The 20,224-nt window shown below is 35.7% G+C and overlaps 1 protein-coding gene across 1 annotated transcript; it reads right to left on the bottom strand.

Moving 5' to 3' along the window:
• Positions 1–778: 778 nt before the first annotated feature.
• On the bottom strand, positions 779–19,678 carry rxfp2b (relaxin family peptide receptor 2b). Its single transcript, XM_065280083.1, has 18 exons — positions 19,374–19,678; positions 17,639–17,776; positions 17,347–17,424; positions 15,863–15,968; positions 14,820–14,891; positions 13,377–13,448; positions 12,968–13,039; positions 11,251–11,322; positions 11,020–11,094; positions 8,305–8,376; positions 7,692–7,763; positions 7,503–7,574; positions 5,878–5,949; positions 5,473–5,544; positions 4,240–4,469; positions 2,343–2,753; positions 1,672–1,890; positions 779–1,271 (listed from the first exon to the last, which is right to left on the bottom strand). The coding sequence occupies exons 1-18, from the start codon at positions 19,462–19,464 to the stop codon at positions 1,009–1,011; spliced, it is 2,259 nt and encodes a 752-aa protein (XP_065136155.1). The 5' UTR covers positions 19,465–19,678; the 3' UTR covers positions 779–1,008.
• Between the last annotated feature and the right edge of the window lie 546 nt (positions 19,679–20,224).

Consider the following 20,224-nt stretch of genomic DNA (forward strand, 5'->3'; position numbering starts at 1 on the left):
ATTCCCAATAGGATAAAAAGAATATTAAAGGGATAGTTCACTTTAAAATGAAAATGATGTCATCATTTATTCATCCTCATGTTGTTCTAAACCTGTATGAATTTCTTTTTTTCTGATAAACACAAAATAAGATATTTTTGAGAAATGATGGTAAACACACAGTAGTAAGTGACCATAGACTTCCATAGTAGGAATAAAAAAGTATGATGAAATTTAATGGATACTGTCAACTGTGCTAACCATCATTTATCAAAATATTTTCTTAGTCATTAAACACAATACTCCCAAAATATTTTTCCTACTATGGAAGTCAATGGTCTCAGCAGTCTTACTTCGGTGTGTTTACCATCATTTTTCAAAATATATTTTTTCATACAGGTTTTTTCAAATTCATATAGGTTAAGAACAACATAAGGATGAGTAAATGATGACAGATTTTTTTTATTTTAAAGTGAACTATCCCTTTAATTATGGCTTGTAAAACTTATTTTGACATAGCCTACTTGCTAGTGCAACAGTCAACATGGGTAAAACATTGGAAAGGGTAAGCACCACCATTTCTTTCATGACCTAAAAACAGAAAATATTACTAAAATATTAACAATGTGTAGGGATTTTTCCATTTTTTTCAATGAACCTAAAAGAAACTTTATACATAAATAAATACTCTACAAAAATGACACACATATACAAATATTTGTCCAATTTATTCACATAGTTTAAAAAACAATCAACACTCTGCCTCACAAATAGATGAAATCAGATGAAAACCGTCCAAGTGATAGAAGATCATCCCTTTAACTTTTGGCAACAGTCTAGAACCGTGTCTTGCTTTTTTGTTCAATAGCAATGTCCCACCATAACATCTTCAGGTACATGATCAAGCACAGACGACTGTCTGGATCTCAGTCCTTGACACTGAGATTTGTCAGAGCAACACCAGGGAGCTTTAAAAAATGCCTTTAAAGCCTCCTGCGCTTATGTTCCACTCCATGTATGAGAGCATCTTCATCTATAACTGGCATTACTGTCTAAGATAGATGTTTGTGTATTGTAGCCACGATGGTAGTAGGAAGATCTTGATGGGTCCATGTAGATAACAGAGCTGGTGAGGCTTTTACGGTCTGGTTTAAGCTTTGGTTGTCTTTGCCAATGGCACCATAAAAGTTCCACCTGCTCTCTAAAGAAGCTGGTGGTCAGTGTGTAGAGGATGGGATTTAAGGCACTGTTGATGGGGAGGATAAAGATCACCACCCATGACGTGATGGTTCCTGTGAGAGATTATACACAAGACAAAAATATAAAGTTTTAATATTAATATAAAATATAGTATATTATGCTTCCAAATGAAATGAAGTACAAATACACAGCACTTCACTACTGTGCACCTCTGAATGAATGCAAGATGTGCTTTTTCTTGCATAATATAAAATTAAATTGAATATTTTTCTAAACTATTCTGTATGCCACAATTATAAATAAACTTTTGCCAGAACCTGTAGATTGTGTTGTAGCATGGGAAATACAAACACTTCAAGATAGACTATGATATATGGCCTAAATAAGATCATACTAGTGACAGGTAAACTAATGACAGGTTAAGTTGTCTGATGGTTAATGGATTATTAAATATTTAATGTTTTTTCCCTATCATGCATTATGCAATCTAACCTGGTATCTTAAATTCCAGCAGGGAGAGGATTTTGACAAGGAATATGGGAATCCAGCAGAGGGCATCAGAGAACACAATGAAGAAAAAACGGTGCGCCATGGCTACATCCCTGTGCAGCCGTCCACGCAGCTCTGTGGCATTGATGCCCGTCTTATAGATGGAGTAAAACATACTGGAGTACGAGATGACAATGATGAGGAAGGCCACCAGGTTAAGTCCTACACAGATATAGACATAAAACTATGATTAAACAACAGCATCACAATGCACACAGGTCACAGCCGCCTCTGTGCTGTGGCTGGAAGGCTCATAAACCGCCGAGCATCATGGGTAATGTGCCAGAAAACAGCTTTTATCAGATGTTTGTGGGTAAAGGCAAATCATTGACTGTCACCATTTAAAGGGATAGTTTACCCAAAAATCCATTCTTTTTTATCTATTTTATTCTTTTTTCCTACTATGGAAGTGAATGGGGCCTCTGATTAATTTGGTTATAAACATTACTCTAAATATCTTACTTTGTTTTCATCCGAAGAAATACATTTATACAGGTTTGTAACAACAAGAGAGTGAATAAATGATGATAGAAATTTCATTTTTCAGTAAACTATCAATGATTATTTTTATAAATATTATTATTATTTATGTAAATGACAAATAAAGACCTCACCAAGAAAAATTCCAGTGGAATATCCTTTAGCAGCTGGCTTTTCCAGACGCTCTGAGTGAAGTGGAAAACATACTCCATTGTGTCCGTAGTAATTCCCAAACATCTCCTCATTGAGGAGAGGCACGGCAGCTATGAAGAGACCCAGGAGCCATATGGAGGTCAGGACAGCACACGTTTGACGCTTGTTTGGTCGCAGGTGGCTAAAAGGAAAAACGATAACCAGGAATTTCTCCATGGTCAAGTAGGTGAGCAACATGACGGAAACTTCAGACGACAGCATAGCCAGGAAACCAATGGTGCGACACTCCAGGCTGTCCATCCAAAGCTTGGCGTTCTTGTTGTACTCGCCGCGAAACTTCACATCAAAGATCCCCACGAAGAACAGATAGACCCCCATCAGGCAATCTGCACCTAAGCATTGTTGTAAACAGCACATCATTCGCTGGTACATGTCACAATGAGATTTTCACAATCTCACTTTTTAAGATGTCAAATAAATCTTTGGTGTCCCCAGAGTACATATGTGAAGTTTTTATATAGAGAAATGTATTATGTTAATTTATTATAGTTAAATTTGCCACTTTGTACGTGTGAGCAAAAATGTGCCGTTTTTGGATGTGTCCTTTAACATGCAAATGAGCTGATCTCTGCACTAAATGGGTTTGCCATTGTTGGATAGTGCAGATTAGGGGGCGGTATTATCCCCTTCTGACATCACAAGGGGAGCCACATTTCAATGAACTATTTTTTCACATGCTTGCAGATAATGGTTTACCAAAACTAAGTTACTGGGTTGATCTTTTTCATGTTTTCTAGGTTAATAGAAGCTCTGGGGACACAATTATAGCACTTAAACATGGAAACAGTCAGATTTTCATGATATATCCCCTTTAAAGTAAAGAAATCAAATATTAATATTCAAACTTTGATGTTCCAAATCTTAATGTGTGTTTAGATTTCACAGACATAGATGCCACACAAGCAGTTGCTTTAGGTTTTTTGCACATAAATGTATAAAATATCACTTTCACGACACAAATTTGCAATGCTAACAGAAATGTGAAATATATATGCAGGTCAGAAATATATTTTCTGAGACATTGCACGGTTGCGTAGCAAAAGCACCAATGGCAATCACATTACAGGCCAAATTGGAAGCTTTTTTACGTCAATCGAGGTGTATTGATTCATGGCACCAGCCGAAAAAATCCAGCCAACGGTGGTCAACATCAAAGTCGTACAAGACAGAGCTAGAATTGATTACTGGATGTGATTGTAATAGAGAGTGAATCCTGTGTATAGGGAATTGTGATAGGGTTATAGATTTCCTGTCCAATCATGACAGCCTTTCAAGGCTGATGTCAGCCCAGACACTGTCAGCAGTGAAACACTTCGCTTATAAGGGACATTCAGTCAGTGAGCCTACAGAACAGAGCTTTCAAACAAAGACGGCACATCCAGCACTAAATAATTTTGTCAAGTGTAACACACACCTATACAATTGCTAAAAACATGAATGTGGGGAGAGTTATACAGCAAGATGATTTTAAGGATCAAAGAACATTCAACAGACTTTTATAGCTTCCAAAATGTGGTTATATAATAAAGAGGATATTACGGGAACACGTACACTTATCATTTGAGGGTCTGGTGCCCTAGAAATTTGTTTTTCACAAGTACCAGCTGTCTCTACCTGCGTCACATTGAGTTCATAATGGCAGATATCCAAATATAGCAAATACAAACCTATAAACAGACATACTCTATGTCAGTTCTGCTTTATGAATATGTTTCTGTATATGACTGTAATAGATGCAGCACATTCGAACAGTGAGTGTAAAGCAATGGGGTGTGTAGATCAGCAATGGGGTGTGTAGATCAGATCTTTGGTACTTACAGCACAAAACTTTAATGCAGAGAGCATGCAAGTTGTTTTCAGCACGTACGACTGTCCGCATCCCGATGACGAAGAGGTTCCCAAAACAGGTTATGAAAGCTATGACCCACACAGACACACGCAAGACGACGTTAGCCAGCAGATCTTCGAAAGAAGAGAGCCCGTCTGAGTTCGGTTTACACTTCCGGACATGTGGGGCGTACGAGCAGTACTGAAACGTCTTGAAATAACTGCAGAGAAAACTTCATGTTAATATTTAAATAAATATGTCATATTTTAAAACAAATATTTAATGTATATAAATAAAACGTGTAGTTATTTAGATGATGCTTTGATAGATCCATCACTAGAAAGTAGGTAAAGTGTGTAATTTCTTATACCAGTGGAACCAAACAGGTCCAAATAGATCATGCATTACAATGTTTTACAAAACATTATGCTTTTTAAAAGATTTTCTATGTAGCTTTTTTAAAAACAAAAGCAGAAAAATTACACGCTATTTAAAAATATTTATAATAGATAAATAATAAAATAAACCATGACTTTTGGAAAAACTTTTTTTTTGAAAATTTGATTGATGCTGATAATGTTGCTACACAACTACACATTTTCAAAACAATAAAATGTAATTTTTTTATAAATTAAAATAAAATAAAACACTAAATAGCACATAATGTGACTCTGGCCTGGACCACAAAGCCAATTTGTAAGATATTAGGTAAGATATTTGTAGTAAAATACAAATCCAGTGTTATATATTTTTTCCAGCTGATTACTAACAATATCTTTAATGGTTTCAACTACTTGTAAATTATGAGAAAATTATATCTTACATATTTATACATATTGTATCTTTAAGTGCACGGGTATATTTGTAGCAAAAGCCAAAAATACATTGTATGGTTCAATATCGATTTTTTTCTTCTATGCCAAAAATTATGTAAAGATTAAGTGCCATGAAGATATTTTCTACATTTCCTTCCATAAATATATCAAACTTTATTTTGTGGGTGGATTCAGTGCTAAGAAATTCATTTGGACAACATCAAAGACAATTTTCTTAATATTTATATTTTTTGCACCATTAGATTCCAAATTTTCAAAAATATTTAGCTTTCAGATTTAAAAAAAAAAAGTACCCTTATGACTGGGTTTATGGTCCATGGTCACACACAGATAGTGATGTACATTATAACATGAGTTATCAAATCTAAAGGACATCAAGATATTTACATGTAGGAGAGGTTATTCATTGGCCGAAACATTAGTGTCTGGATGTTTGGTATCTCCACTCCCTCCAGGCCACTGTAAAAAAAAAATGTTTAAGTATTCATTCTCTTTTATCAAGACCCTTTGGTTATGCTACTGATAAACGCTAACCCGGTCCTGTCAATGTGAATACTGGAATTTCAAATTCTGTCCCACAGCCCTACTGTGTGTTTGTTTACTCTTTATATAAACAATCTGCTCTCCAGTACCAGACAAGCCACAACGATTAATTTAATTCATGCGAGACTAATGCTCTAATCCTGTTTTGAGAAAAATCATTTAAAAAATATGTTTGTTTTGTGATCACTAATTATAATGGACATTTTTGTTGTCAGAAAATCTCTAGAGAGTACTCAAAAACAGACTCACAGAGACTGCAGCTGAACTAGATGGTTGAATTGACCTGGGTGGATATGGTCCAGTGGGTTTTGAGAGAGATTCCTGAAAAAGAGAACGCAGACGGTAGACCAGTTGTTGTGACACACAAGAACAGCATGCATCAGAAAGTTATAAGATATTAAAAGTTTCAAAAGATATATAAAGAGCTCAGATGCATTTTGTGAACGTGAGCGTCTCTTTTTCATAAACGGTTTTGACGCTTATGCAGCAGGCACTTATTTAGACAAAACACGTGATGCACATGGTTCACGACACAACAAATGCATATTTTGAAAACACGAGCAACACACATGACACTATGAACACATATTTTGAATTTGCACCCTTCGGAAGAGCAGTCACGAGCCGCCACTGGTATATTTGTAGCAATAGCCAACAATACATTGTATGGGTCAAAATGATTGATTTTTCTTTTATGCCAAAAATCATTAGGATATGAAGTCAAGATTATGTTCCATGAACATTTTTTGTAAAATGTAAATTTCTTACCGTAAATAATATATTTTTGTGGGTCGATGCAGTCCTAAAGACTTCATTTGGATAACTTTAAAGCAATTTTCTATATTTAGATTTTTTGCACCCTCAGATTTTTAAATAGTTGCCAAATATTATGGTTGTACCCTAAAAAAAAACATACATCGATTGAAAGCTTATTTATTCAGCTTTCTGATCATGTATTTCAATAAAAAAACTGACCCTTATGACGTTTTCACATTTGTAAATGGAAAACACCACAGTTTTTTTTATATTTTACTATGTTTTTACCTCAAACATAGATGAGGTATGAATTAATACATACCTATCTTTTTTCAATGCTTGCACTTTTAATCTTTGTACAGCGTTTCTTGAGTGTGTTAGCATTTAGCCTAGCCCCATTTATTCCTATGGCTCCAAACAAAAGTTTTATTTTTTGCAACCATACTTACTCGTGTAACTACTCATGTAACAGTCTTTAAATAGGGAAAACATGGAAGTGTTTGGTGGCTTCTAAATTCATCCCTGTTTGGAGCCATAGGAATGAATGGGGCTATGCTAAATGCTAACATATTCACGAGGCGCTGTACAGAGATTAAAAGTGCAAGCATTGAAAAAAGATAGGGATGTAATAATTCGTCTAAGTTGAAGTAAGAACATAGTAAAATATTGAAAAACTGTGGTGTTTTCCTTTAAATACCAATGAAATGACTAAAGTGACATTATATGAAAATAAGGCAAGGTTATTATTGACGAATAACCTTTACATTGCCATTAAAGTAAAAAGAGTGAACCTAAACATAAGAGCCTGATAAAAAAGCTAATTTATAAGAAAACATGCACTTACACTAGAGGGTTTTGCATATGAGCTCTACATATGAACAACATTGAATCTTAAGAGACATCAAACAGGACATCAAAAATCTGTCATCATTTACTCAGTCTCTGGTCCCCATCCGATTTCGCTGTTTATAGCAGTTTATAATCTTACAATTCTGCTTTCCTTTTACATTATAACTAAAGATTGAAAGCCACATGGTTTGAAATGTGATGAGAGTAATTTTTCAATTCACAATTCTTATTAAAAACCTTTACATTGTCACTTGACAGCTGATACTCACAGAATTTGCAAGGATGACAAATCCCTGAATATATTGATTGGCAGTGCCTGTATTAGATTAATAGACAGATCCCTGTAAAGACAATGAGGACATATCAAATGCTGAAATTTCTCTTTGTCATTAACTCAATTATCATCTATCTATTGTTCTTTGTTTTCATGAATTGAAAGCAATGTCTCAGTCACTTACAGGTCTCCCAGCATGCGCAGGGCATGGAAAGTGTTTTCCGGCAAATTCTTGATGAGATTATCCCTCAGTGACCTAAAGATCAGCAGGGATACAGACAGAAAATCATAAAACATCATTTACTTAAAGGAATAGTCAATTTTCTTAAAAGAAAAATCCAGATAATTTACTAACCACCATGTCATCCAAAATGTTGATGTCTTTCTTTGTTCAGTTGAGAAGAAATTATATTTTTTGAGGAAAACATTCCAGGATTTTTCTCATTTTAATGGACTTTAATAGAGCCCAACATTTAATACTTGAGAAATGAGAAAAATCCTGCAATGTTTTCCTCAAAAAACATAATTTCTTCTCGACTGAACAAAGACAGACATCAACATTTTGGATGACATTGTGGTGAGTAAATTATCTGGATTTTTCTTTTAAGAAAATTGAATATTCCTTTAATCATTGCTTTGTAACTTACAACACAGTCAATCTACTCAGTGTAACATCTATCTAACAATTTTTTTTTAAACAGTGTAGTAATAGCATATGATTTATATACTGCATGGTTTGACTTTATACAATAACAAAGTATATCATTTGCTCTATAATTCTGTTTGTTAATACTCACAGCACTGTTAGATGTTCACAAGTGAGAAACGTTGACATGCCCACAGTCTTTATAACGTTCCCCTCAAAGTCCCTGTAACAGAGCATGTCATTATAATTACGAGTTAAAGGAAAATTTCGCATTGCAAAAAAATTATTGCTGGCCACAATACAAACAGTACTTTCATTAAATGTAATACAGACATGCTGACATGAATTATTACACTGTATGATATTAAAGTAATATGGCAGCCAGCGTTAGAGGATTTGCCAGATAAGCATAAGGACTGATAAGGAAAATCCTTATCTTCCTTGTGCATTTTCTTGTCAGTGACGGACCTCTTGGCCGAAAAGTGAACGACAGTGTATTACAGTAGCAACCGTACATACTGTTCTTGTGCTACACAAGGATGATAGCAAGAAAGACGAGCACCATGTACCGTAGCATTTTTACAGGATTTAAACCAGCATCCTTGTTTAATATGTACACTGTGTGCTATAGGTGTTCGACTAAAGCTTGTATGCATTTGTACGAAGTGTAAAAACGTACAATTATAAAAAACTATAATTAAACCCCTCTCCTAACCCACCCCTAACCCCAGCATTAAAGTAGCGAAAGCAAATTATACAAATGTGGTTTACGAATTATTACTAATTATACAACTAATTATACATAATTGACTCTGGTCCTTTGAATTATTTGAAAATATATTTGAAAATAATGCTCACCGCTTCGCGTCGTGCCACATTACCACCTTGGGTGTGCATTATTTTCTTATAATTCAATGGTCTGTCGTCAATTATTTCTTACTTATACGCACAAATTTCCATCTTAAGCAAACAATGTGTATTTCCATTTAAAATGTAACAATAAACAAGCAAATAACTATGAACATGATCATAATAAAACAATTTTAGTAATCTTGATATTATCATTTTATGAGTTCCAAGTAGAACTTTCATGATTCTCAATCTATCGTAATTCCAAAGGCTGCATTCCAAGAGCAACATCACAGCAGCGCGACTAAAGGCTATTAAGGCCGTCCCAATTCGAAGGATGCTTAAAATGGAGCCTCAAAGTGCATCCTTATTTCCTCAAGCCTTTATCCTCGAGCAGTGGTCCCTAACATGGTGCCCGCACAGAGTCTGTGAGTTGCCCGCCACAGCACATTCTATTAATAGCCTCAATGTTAAAGGATTAGTCCATTTTCTTAAAAAAAATTCACATAATTTACTCACCACCATGTCATCCAAAATGTTGATGTCTTCTTTGTTCAGTCGAGAAGAAATTAAGTTTTTTGAGGAAAACATTCCAGGATTTTTCTCATTTTAATGGACTTTAATGGACCCCAACACTTCACAGTTTAAATGCAGTTTAAACTTTCAGTTTCAAATGACTCTAAATGATCTCAAATGAGACATAAGGGTCTTACTGAGCAAAACAATTTTCATTTTTGGCAAGAAAAATAAAAAATATGCATTTTTAAACCACAACTTCTCGTCTTCCTCCGGTCTTGTGATGCGCCAGCGCGACCTCACGTAATACGTCATCATGTCAAGAGGTCACGGATGACGTATCGAAACTACGCCCCAGTGTTTTCAAGTGTGGAGAAAGAGGACCGTTCGGACATTGTTGTATGTCGATTGTCGAATAATACAAATTAATGTATTTGTGTCAGTTTATTGAAAATGGTCCGCAAATGTTTGTTTCATTACTTATGGGCGCTGGCTCGTCACACAGCCGGAGGAAGACGAGAAGTTGTGGTTTAAAAGTGCATATTTTTATTTTTCTTGCCAAAAATGACAATCGTTTTCCAAGATAAGACCCTTATGCCTCGTTTGGGATCATTTAGAATCCTTTGAAGCTGCGTTGAAACTGCAATTTTAAACTACATTAACACTGTTAAGTGTTGGGGTCCATTAAAGTCCATTAAAATTAGAAAAATCCTGAAATGTTTTCCTCAACAACATAATTTCTTCTTGACTTTACAAAGATAGACATCAACATTTTGGATGACATGGTGGTGAGTAAATAATCTGGATTTGTTTTTTTTAAATGGACTAATCCTTTAATATATTTTATTAAATATTCTCTTTATATTACCTTGGCTTCTTTTATGTTAACATTTTTAACAATGATAAAACATATCAACAAGTAAAATAAAATTAAATCAACAAGTAAAACAAAAACATTTTGAGTAGACTATATAAAAAAGTAGCCCTCCAGATTGGTTTATCCATTGTGGTAGCCCTTGTTCACAAAAAAGTTGGAGACCCCTGCGTTGATGGAAGCAACCTCGAATTGGGACACAGCTATTATCCAACTCTTATACAAGTGGAGTTAAGATAAACCATCCAAAGTATCTAGCAGGCAGTCAGATTATCTCTGTGGGTCTAATTTGATAGAAATTTGATATTTGAGACATTTCAAACATGCCTGTCCTTTATCTATCAGTCTATTCATTCAGGAATGCCATGCATCCTTTTGCGTCCATATGCGACACATGCACATGTGTCTTGACAACTGGCATCCCAAGTGTACTGCAGTCTGTTCACTTCTCTATTCACACACACTCTAATCTTATGAGTCTTATGAGCCATTTTTAAAGAGTAACAACAGGCAGCCCTTCTGCCAGTCTCTCACAAGCAAATTAATATTAGGTCAGAAAGCCCCATGCTGTAACCTGCATCACTTCAGGTGTGTTATATAAAAGAAAAGATAGTAGGAGATACTTACAGCCAGCTGAGGGAGGGCATGTGGGTGCAGAGTCTGTCAGAAGGCAGCTGCCCTATAGAGGTGTTCACCATTGATCTAGACAGAGCAATTACATGAGGTGAACCAGAGAGAGCAAATGCTAGTTAAGAACAACAACACACTTTGCATAACAGCATTCGTTTGAGTAAAAGCAGAAAACAATGTTTATATGTAACACTTTATAAATAAAAATAAATAGACAAAGACACTTACAGAAAAAAGAGGGAATTCAGGCCGGTAAATGTGTTTGCTGTAATTGTAGTTATAGGATTGTCATCCAAAATTCTAAATGAGAAAAAAATATATATATTTTAATACTAGCCACCAGCCAGAACAATAAACTAATACATTTTGTTGTCTTGTCCTAATTCACCTTGACATTACATGCTTCAGTACAGATATACTGCCCTACTGTCAGATTGAATTTTAAAGCATTGTGCTCAAGTAAAAAAGTAATGCTCTTATGTTATAAATGTTTTATACTTTGAGCTTAAACCGATACTCCAGGCAAATATCAAAATGATCATTATCTTTCAGAAGGACACATTAATTTTATTAAATGTCCTTGCTTTTCCAAGCTTATTATGGTAGAAAACAGGGATCAGGGAACAACTTCTGACTTTTTTAAAGCTTATAAAAGTGCATCCATCCTTCACAGAAGTAATCCACCCGGCTCCAAAGGTTTAATAAAGGTCTTTTGCAGGTGATATTTTATAAGAAAAATATCCATATTTTAAACTTTATAAATTATCAAAACTAGCTTCCGTTAACGACGCCATCTTGGACTCACGAGATTGACTCATTGAGAGTCACTCCGCAACATATCCATGGCAACGAATGCTCACTACGGTATGCTTAAACTTTCCTGTGAATCTTGAGTCCAAGATGGCGTCGTTACTGGAAGCTAGTTATTATAGTTTATAAAGTTTAAGATATGGATATTTTTCTAACAAAATTGCAATGATTACCTGCAGAAAATCTTTATTAACCCCTTGGATCCAAGTGGATTACTTCTGTGAAGGATGAATTGAGGTTTAAAGTCAGATGTTGTTTCCTGATTGCTCTTCTACCATTATATATGAAATTTAATAAAATTACTCCAAATGTGTTCGCCTGAAAGATGATAGACATACGTATCTCGGATTGCTTGAGGGTGAGTAAAGGTCATTTTGATATTTGTCTGGAGTATGGCTTTAGGTAACCAGGGGTATGTTTCCTGTGTAGTGACATAACCAACATACAGTAGTATGATGCATCAAATTAAAGGTGCAGTGTGTAATTTTTAGAAGGATCTCTAGACAGAAATGCAAAATAATATACAAAACTATATTATCAGGGGTGTATTAAGACCTTAATGAACTGTTATGTTTTTATTACCTTAGAATGAGACGTTTTTATCTACATACCGAGTGTCCCCTTACATGGAAGTCGCCATTTTGTAGCACCATGTTTCTACAGAAGTCCTTAACGGACAAACTATTTTTACTAAGTTGTCTCCGAAGATGACATGTTTGTCCGGTGGTGGCTACCATAGCTTCTCTATGCGTTTCAAAATGAGGGGTGAGCAGTGAACTGAGCCATTGGTTGCAATTCGCAACTTCACCACTAGATACCGATAAATGTACACACTGTACCTTTAATGATGTTTCCTAAAACCCTATGCTAGTGTGCTTGACCGTAGCAACTGTGTTGCACCTCCATTGTTGGTTTACTAATACAGAAGTGTAAGTAATGATGTTACGCTTGTGCTGGAATAATTTCTGTGAAAATCAAACTAATGCCATTTTAAGGACGGATCAAACTTGCAAAAAACTGTATATACTCATATACTGTATGCTTTGTACATGCTGTACTTTACTCTTGTATACATGGGGTTAGGCTATAATAGGCAGCTCTCTAAACATTCTGGTGAGTTTGTGGTTTTACTTACAACCACTTGAGTTTATGAAGATCCCTGAACACACCAGGAGGAAGCAAAGAGATGCAGTTTTGGCTCAATGATCTGCAAAAGAAGACAAAGAGTTAAAACAGTCAATTTATTTTGTTTGTAACGAAAACAAAACAAATTCTTTGTATTTATCTATCTCCATATATATCTATTATCAAAATAAACTTTGTAGAAAAATTAATATAATCTCAGATAAACAGCTATTTTTGCTTGTTTTAAGCACAAATTCACTTAAATTTTATATTTTTTTGTCTAAAAACTTGACTTATTTTCTTAGGTCATTGCTCATCAAAAAATTCATCTTAATTTAAGAATTGTTAAATATTTCTCCTTAAAACAAGACAAAAATACCATGTAAGAAAGTCATTTTTTGCGGTGATGGTGCACTTACAGTTTCTGTAGCTTGTATAATCCACTAAAGGCCTGAGTGGAAACAGTGGCAATGCAATTATCCTGGAGGAAACTAGAGGAAAAAAAACAATCTGTAATTTGGACAACAGGTGGTTGTGTTTAACATTTCCGAAAGAGGAGTGGAGTGCAATCTTAGTTGTTGTAACAGAAAATTTTACTATTCAATCATTATTCAAGGACTTCATATGCAAAAGCCGCTAAGCGCCACCTCCATGAAAAATGGGATAAAGATATTAACTGAATGCTCTCTGCATGTACTTTCATTTAAAATCTGTTAAATCCCAGCCTCAGGCAATGAAGAATTATCACTTTGTTGGCAGAATCCATTAAGAGTCTCATTTTTAAAAATGCAAATTTTTTTACAACAAAACATATCAGACGCACTTAGAGGTTTTGCATCTAAGCTCTTCATGTGTAGTCTCATTTATTATTAATGGTGCTTGCTAAGCATCACATTTACTGTTTGCCATACAAATGTCTTCCTCCTCACTTGGTAGCACATTATGTTAGCAACATGAAAATCATGGGTTTGATCACCAGAGAACACATATGCTGATTTAAATAAGTATAGTTTGAAAGCACTGCAAGTCGCATAAATTAAAGTTTTAAAAATATTAAAGACAGAAGTGACAAAATTGCTCAAATTTGGGTTTGAGCAAAAAAATCGCTGTTTTACGGGCGTACCTTTAAATGCAAATGAGCTTCAGCTCCTTACTTCCTTACCAACAGACAGTGAGCGTTTTTTTTTTATTGTAGGGTTATTGTGTTCACACTGCCGAACACACATTTATGTCCAAACAACTTGTATAAGTGGATGTGCATAATATGTGCCCTTTAACACTACCACCTTCCAAAAAAAAAAAAATTATCGTAACATTCGTCACCACAATTTTTATGTCTGTCTACATCAGTTTGTTCTCTAAAGCAGATCTGCTGTTTTTTTTAATAGGGTCATTAATCAAAAGATACCATAGCAACAAAGAGAATCCATGGTTTAATGTCATGCTATAAAGAAACCTGCCAATATCAACAAGCAGCAGCAAGCTCGATTTACTGTAAATGAAAGTGCCAATGACCTCATAAAAAAGCTTGACCAGATTCAGCAGCAATCTGACCATGCGCGTTAATCAACTAACTTCATTCTTAGTATTTCTGTATCGGCTCTAGTCGCTTAATGTCACATAAACAGTGCATTAGTGAAGCAGGCTGACAGTTCCATTATTTGAGACTCTGTGTTGATTTCTTGTCTCATGGCTCATTAAGATCAATGTAACACAACGTTTTACAGTCTACCTAAGGGAGGTCTTATAAAATCATTCGGAGTGGTAAGATTGCTTAGATACGTTTAAGTCCAACTTTGGGATCTCTTAAACGTTAAGAGGCTTAAAGATGCAATATGCTGGAAATTTGTATTTATACTTACAGCCTCTGTAGTTGTGTGTATTTGATGAAAGCCTCGTCGGGTACTATCCGAATCTCATTGCTTTTCAAAGACCTGTAAAAAACAAAAAGCAAGTCACACATTAAAAACTTTATTTTTTTATAAATACTACATTTTTATTAAAGACATCTGCTTCAGATTTCCACTCTGTTAATATAATCTCATTTAGCCACATAACATTGAGGGCAAGGTGCTACAGTAGGTTCTTTCCAGCGATGCCATAAAGAGCCATTTTTAGTTCACAAAAGAACCATTTAGTCGAAGCATTTATTACCTTTTTTATAATCAAAAAAATATTTTTCCACTATGGAGAAGTTGAACAGAAAGGTTCTTCATGGAACCACACAACCAAAAATGGTTCTTGTATGGCATTGTGTTGCATCTTTATTTTTTTAAACTGTAATTGTAACTTAAAATTTTCTTTCAATTAAACCTGTAGCTGTAGTGGGTGACCATACGTGCCATTCTTCCCGGACGCGTCCTGGCCAGGATTTCGTGTGCGTCTTCCGGAAGTCGTATTTGTTAACCGCATACGGCATTTAGAATTATTATTATCATTACAGAAAAACAACCGTTACATTTTAAGGTAAGAATGAAACTACAATTGTATGTCTTATGTTTTTAACTGAATGGCGTATGCGGTCATCAAATACGAATTCCAGAAGACGCACAAAAATGCTGTCCAAGAAGAATGCAGGTATGGTCACCCTACTGTAGCCCAGGGTTCCCCAAATCCTACCCTGGAGAACCGGGGCACTACAGAGTTTAGGTCCAACCCTAATCAAACTTAACCACCTGTGAGTTTCTAGTGATCATGAAGACCTTGATTAGCTTGCTCAGGTGTGTTTGAAAAGGGTTGGAAATAAACCTTGCAGTGCTCCGGCCCTCCAGGTTAAGATTTGGGGAACCCTGCCTTTATGTTAGCAGCCCAGATCATCAACTACAAGCCTACCAGCATCAGCCATAAAAAAGCACAGTACTAATCTGCATGCTGACCATAGAAAATTAAAATGAATGCTGCGTACAGGGAGGTAACATTTGTTGACACCTGCGGGATGGAATTCAAACTGACACGAACGCAGTGAACCTCGGTGTTAATGCACTGGCAGCGATGAGGGTACTGCTCCACATCTTAAACACAAGACGGGAAAGAGACATAAAATACAGAACATTCTGGGTATGCAAATGAGAAAAGCTGAACTGGCATTGAATACGCTATGCATCTGAGTTTCGGTCATAAAAAAGTCATAAAAATATATAAATTTAAAAAATATCATTAATGTGATTTAATTACGTACTAAGAGCAGGGGCAAAAATAAACAGCCCGAAAAGCGCCACATTTTTATAAATTCTAGGCACAGCGCTAACAGGTGTTGGCGACTATGTGTAGCACTGCACAGCACAGACCAATCGGTGATTATTACATCAAGGTATAGGGAGAACAGTCGAGAACACGTCGAGAACAGTGCTCATGAATCGCTCTCGCTGTACTGCAACAGCATAATTTGATCACTTTTGCACAGCACCGTGGGAAGTTAAACTCGGAAACATGGTCTAAAATATTTATGGCCGGCAAATTTTCTCAAGTCACCCTCCATTGGCAGGTGTGGCAAAAAGTTAGTTTTAGGCCCTGCCTAAGAGTATATGCCAGAATTACATCATGGTAAACTCAAAAGCCTGGTTTCACAGACAAGGCTCAGCTAAAGCCAGGACTAGGCATTAGTTATATTAAGAGGTTTAAAGGGGAGGATTCACAAGACTTTTTAAGATGTAAAATAAATCTTTGCTGTCCCCAGAGTGCGTATGTAAAGTTTTAGCTCAAAATACCATATAGATCATTTATTATAACATGTTAAAATGTGCCATTTGTGGGTGTGTCCTTTAAAATGCAGATGAGCTGATTAAATGCAAACGCTGATCGCCATGATGGTGGTTTGTTGAAATTGAAACTCAATTGTGCTGTCAATTATTTTCTCTTTCTCTCTGCACTATATGGCAGTGCCGTGGTTGGATAGTGCAGTTTAAGGGACGGTATTATTATAATAAGATCCCCTTATGACATCACAAGGGGAGCCAAATTCCAATGACCTATTTTTTCACATGCTTGCAGAGAACTGTTTACCAAAACTAAGTTACTGGGTTGATCTTTTTCACATTTTCTAGGTTCATAGAAGCACTGGGGACCCAATTATGTGACTTAAACGTGGAAAAAGTCAGATTTCATGATATGTCCCCTTTAAGCATCTTTAATGAGCATGCTTTAGAAAAAGATGTTACTGGTGTGTATTTTGAGACAAATCAATGGCACAGGCATATAATTAAAGATCTGTCAGAGCAGATTTATTTCATTTGAGACATCTCAAACATGTTTTAATCTAAGACTAGCTTTAAGACTTGTCTGTAAAACCAGGAGAAGTAGTTTAAATTTCCAATAAGCCTTTTATCACATTTATGACTTTTTATGACAGCTCTCTACAATCGTGTTCCTGATATTAAGTGCATTTCTTACGGCAGTCTGTAGCAAGCTCTTGTGGATGAACTCGTTTAAATGTCTGGTCAAAGAGGTCTGCCCAGCCACTGTTATCCCCTTTGGAGAGATGGCAGAGGTTTCGACGATCGATAGATAGAGGTCAAGTTGAACACACACAGAACACAAGCACATGTAGAAAACAGACACACACAACAATGTTAGTTTAGGCTTCGTGATGATGGAATAAACTTGTTTGTATGAGTATATGTGACCTTGTCACTTAATGTGTTTTGTTTGAGAGTAATTTTTTGTGTGCAAAAAATGCTCTAACCACAGTTGTCCTCATCGGCTCCATTAGGACAGTCGTTTTGGCCATTGCAGTGAAGAACCTGTGGCAGACAAATGCTCACATTGCCACATGGAAAGTGACCCAGCGGACAGTCTTCTTCAGGCCTGCTGTCCAACCCTGCTGTTTAGATTACATATAAGAGCACACTTAAAACTTTAGCTTTTAAATCATCAATATTCATGGTATAATTTAAGCCATGACTCAGTTACAGATAATAATTATCTAAAAATACTCTTCACAGAGAAACAGAGCCAATTTGCCGATTATAACCCATTTCCTTCGAATCATTATAGCACTTATCCGGTACTTCTCTATATGTGACACATGCTTCGGAGACTGGAACATTAGGCTGGAATATTCATATGAGCAATGAGCTCCAATCAGTGCAAATCTGCAATGCAAATTTTTGACAGTTGCACCGCACTATGTCTTAAAAAAGAAGAGAAGAATATAGCATGCAAATAAGCAGAACAAAGAGAAATATCAAACAGCCACCCTCCTAAAAAAAGTATAACGTTTCTTTACATACACTCTTTAAATGCTGGGTTGTTTTTAATACTTTAAATACCAGGGGCTTTCAAACTGTGGGTCATATACACAGTGGGATAAGGTGGGTCACACAGTCGTTTGGCTTTAGTGTGAATGGCACAAAAAAAAGGGTGGTTTCCCGTACAGGATTTAGGTTAATCCAGGACTAGGTCTTATTTATATTAGGTAATCTAAACAGTTTTTACAAACACACCTTTTACAAAAAACACTACAGGTGTGCATCTTGAGACAAAACAATGGCACTGATATACATTAAAATTAGTCAGGACATTGATTTTGATGAGATAAGGTAATAAAATGACAAGGGAAATTAAATCAATTCTAAAAGAGGAAAAGTGTCTCTTGATTTTCCATTAAAATGTTATGTTTATGTTGGTGGGTCCAGGCATGGATTGTCCCTATTTAAGTGAGTCATGAAATAAAAAACCGAGTAGACAAACCCAACAGCTGAGTTAACAATAACCTAGAAGGTTTTTTGGCAGATGCAAAAAAACAGAGGGAATTTTATCTATACATTTCTCTCTGTACCATGTGCATTCCCAGTCAGATATACTGTACTAAAATCATTTGTATAAGCAATTATCAATATTGATACTACCAGTTTATTAGCAGCTTATTAGCTTACTGATGCAAGCCACATATAAGCTATTGTGTTAGTTAGCAGATAATAACAAAACCCTTGGCATGCCACCCAGATTTTAACATCATGGTTTATTTAAGGCAATAAAAAGTATCCTTATTCTTATCCTCATTTAAAAGCAATATCTCAACTAAATATGTGACTATTTGTAATAGTATTAACGGAATGCTTTTTGAATTGTGTATTTGTATACATAGTATGCTTAATTATATGTTTAAATAATAATTCTAACAAAATAATAAAATAAAATATTCCTTATGAAGTGTTTGTTAGAAGACAATTCAACATTGTATGATGTCTAGAACTTGAATGATTATTTAAAAATATAAACTTTTAAATCAGGGTTTTAATGGGAGTTTGATATAACGGGAATTTAGAACATATTTAACATCACAGATCTGACCTACCTAGTATTTGTGTATGTGTTTATTGTATGAATATTGTATAAACTGTATTGTATGTATTTTATTGTGTGTACATAAAACATTTGAATGTATAAAAACACAGCTGGCATTGGAAATGTCTTACCTTTGATCGTTGATACTGATATAGCGGAAAATATCCATATCAAAAGTAAATCCAATGAAAAAACAGTCTTACCAGATTGAACTGATACCATTGTAGCGCCGAGGTAGTGGAAAATACCCACATTTACATTTCCAACTTCATTTTACCAAAATATATGCTGCTGAAATGCTTTGTCCAAGTAGTTTCCAACAAATGCATGTTGTCGTTATCTTATTAATAATAAGAAAAGGTGTTTTGTGACTGACCCCACGAGGATCAGTTTCACGCGCAAAAAAGCTAGCGGAGTGAATCGACAAAAACACAGGTGGCAGTGTATAATCTCTTAAAGGTAATGTATGAAAAAGTTTGTGCAGCTGGTGGGCATGACAAAGAGAGGAGAGGGAGAAAAAGAGACGGAGAGAGACATTGGAGCGGTGTCCGGCTTCGCGCAGAGTATGACGTCATATAACCGCGAGAGCGATTCGAAATCACAGCGCGAGTGTTACTTTGATGTCATACGACTATCGGTCTGCGCATCGTCGTAGTTAAACATTCGCTCCGTTTAAAGAGACGTTGTTCCCTTTCAGTCGGTCACTACGACGTCACGTCGTGACCGACGAATTGGGAACTCGCTTAGAGAGACCAATCTGCTTCGTATACTACTAAAACGCCAATGAACTTGGCATTGAGATATTTGCATAATGCTGGCGCCGCCCCGCCAGGTGCCTTTATAAGCAGCAGGTGCAAATAGGGAAATTAGCTTTTTCGCTTCGAAAGCCGGCTTTATCTGCTACTGAGAAGCTACTTTACTCTGTTGGGATTTGATTGCTGAAGTTGGTTGAACTAGCAGTATCACAGCGGACGCTTCGCTT

The sequence above is a fragment of the Paramisgurnus dabryanus genome, chromosome 8, assembly GCF_030506205.2.
Source record: "Paramisgurnus dabryanus chromosome 8, PD_genome_1.1, whole genome shotgun sequence".
Taxonomy (NCBI): domain Eukaryota; kingdom Metazoa; phylum Chordata; class Actinopteri; order Cypriniformes; family Cobitidae; genus Paramisgurnus; species Paramisgurnus dabryanus.

Bases quoted from the DNA above. Each gene is read 5' to 3' on its own strand.
- rxfp2b (XM_065280083.1), bottom strand. From the start codon at position 19,464: ATGGTATCAGTTCAATCTGGTAAGACTGTTTTTTCATTGGATTTACTT. The intron at 7,764-8,304 runs GTGAGTATTAAC...GCTGATCTTTAG, and splicing joins TGTGAACATCTAACAGTGCT to GTCACTGAGGGATAATCTCA. The intron at 5,950-7,502 runs GTGAGTATCAGC...TCTCTTTTTCAG, and splicing joins TTGTCATCCTTGCAAATTCT to GAATCTCTCTCAAAACCCAC.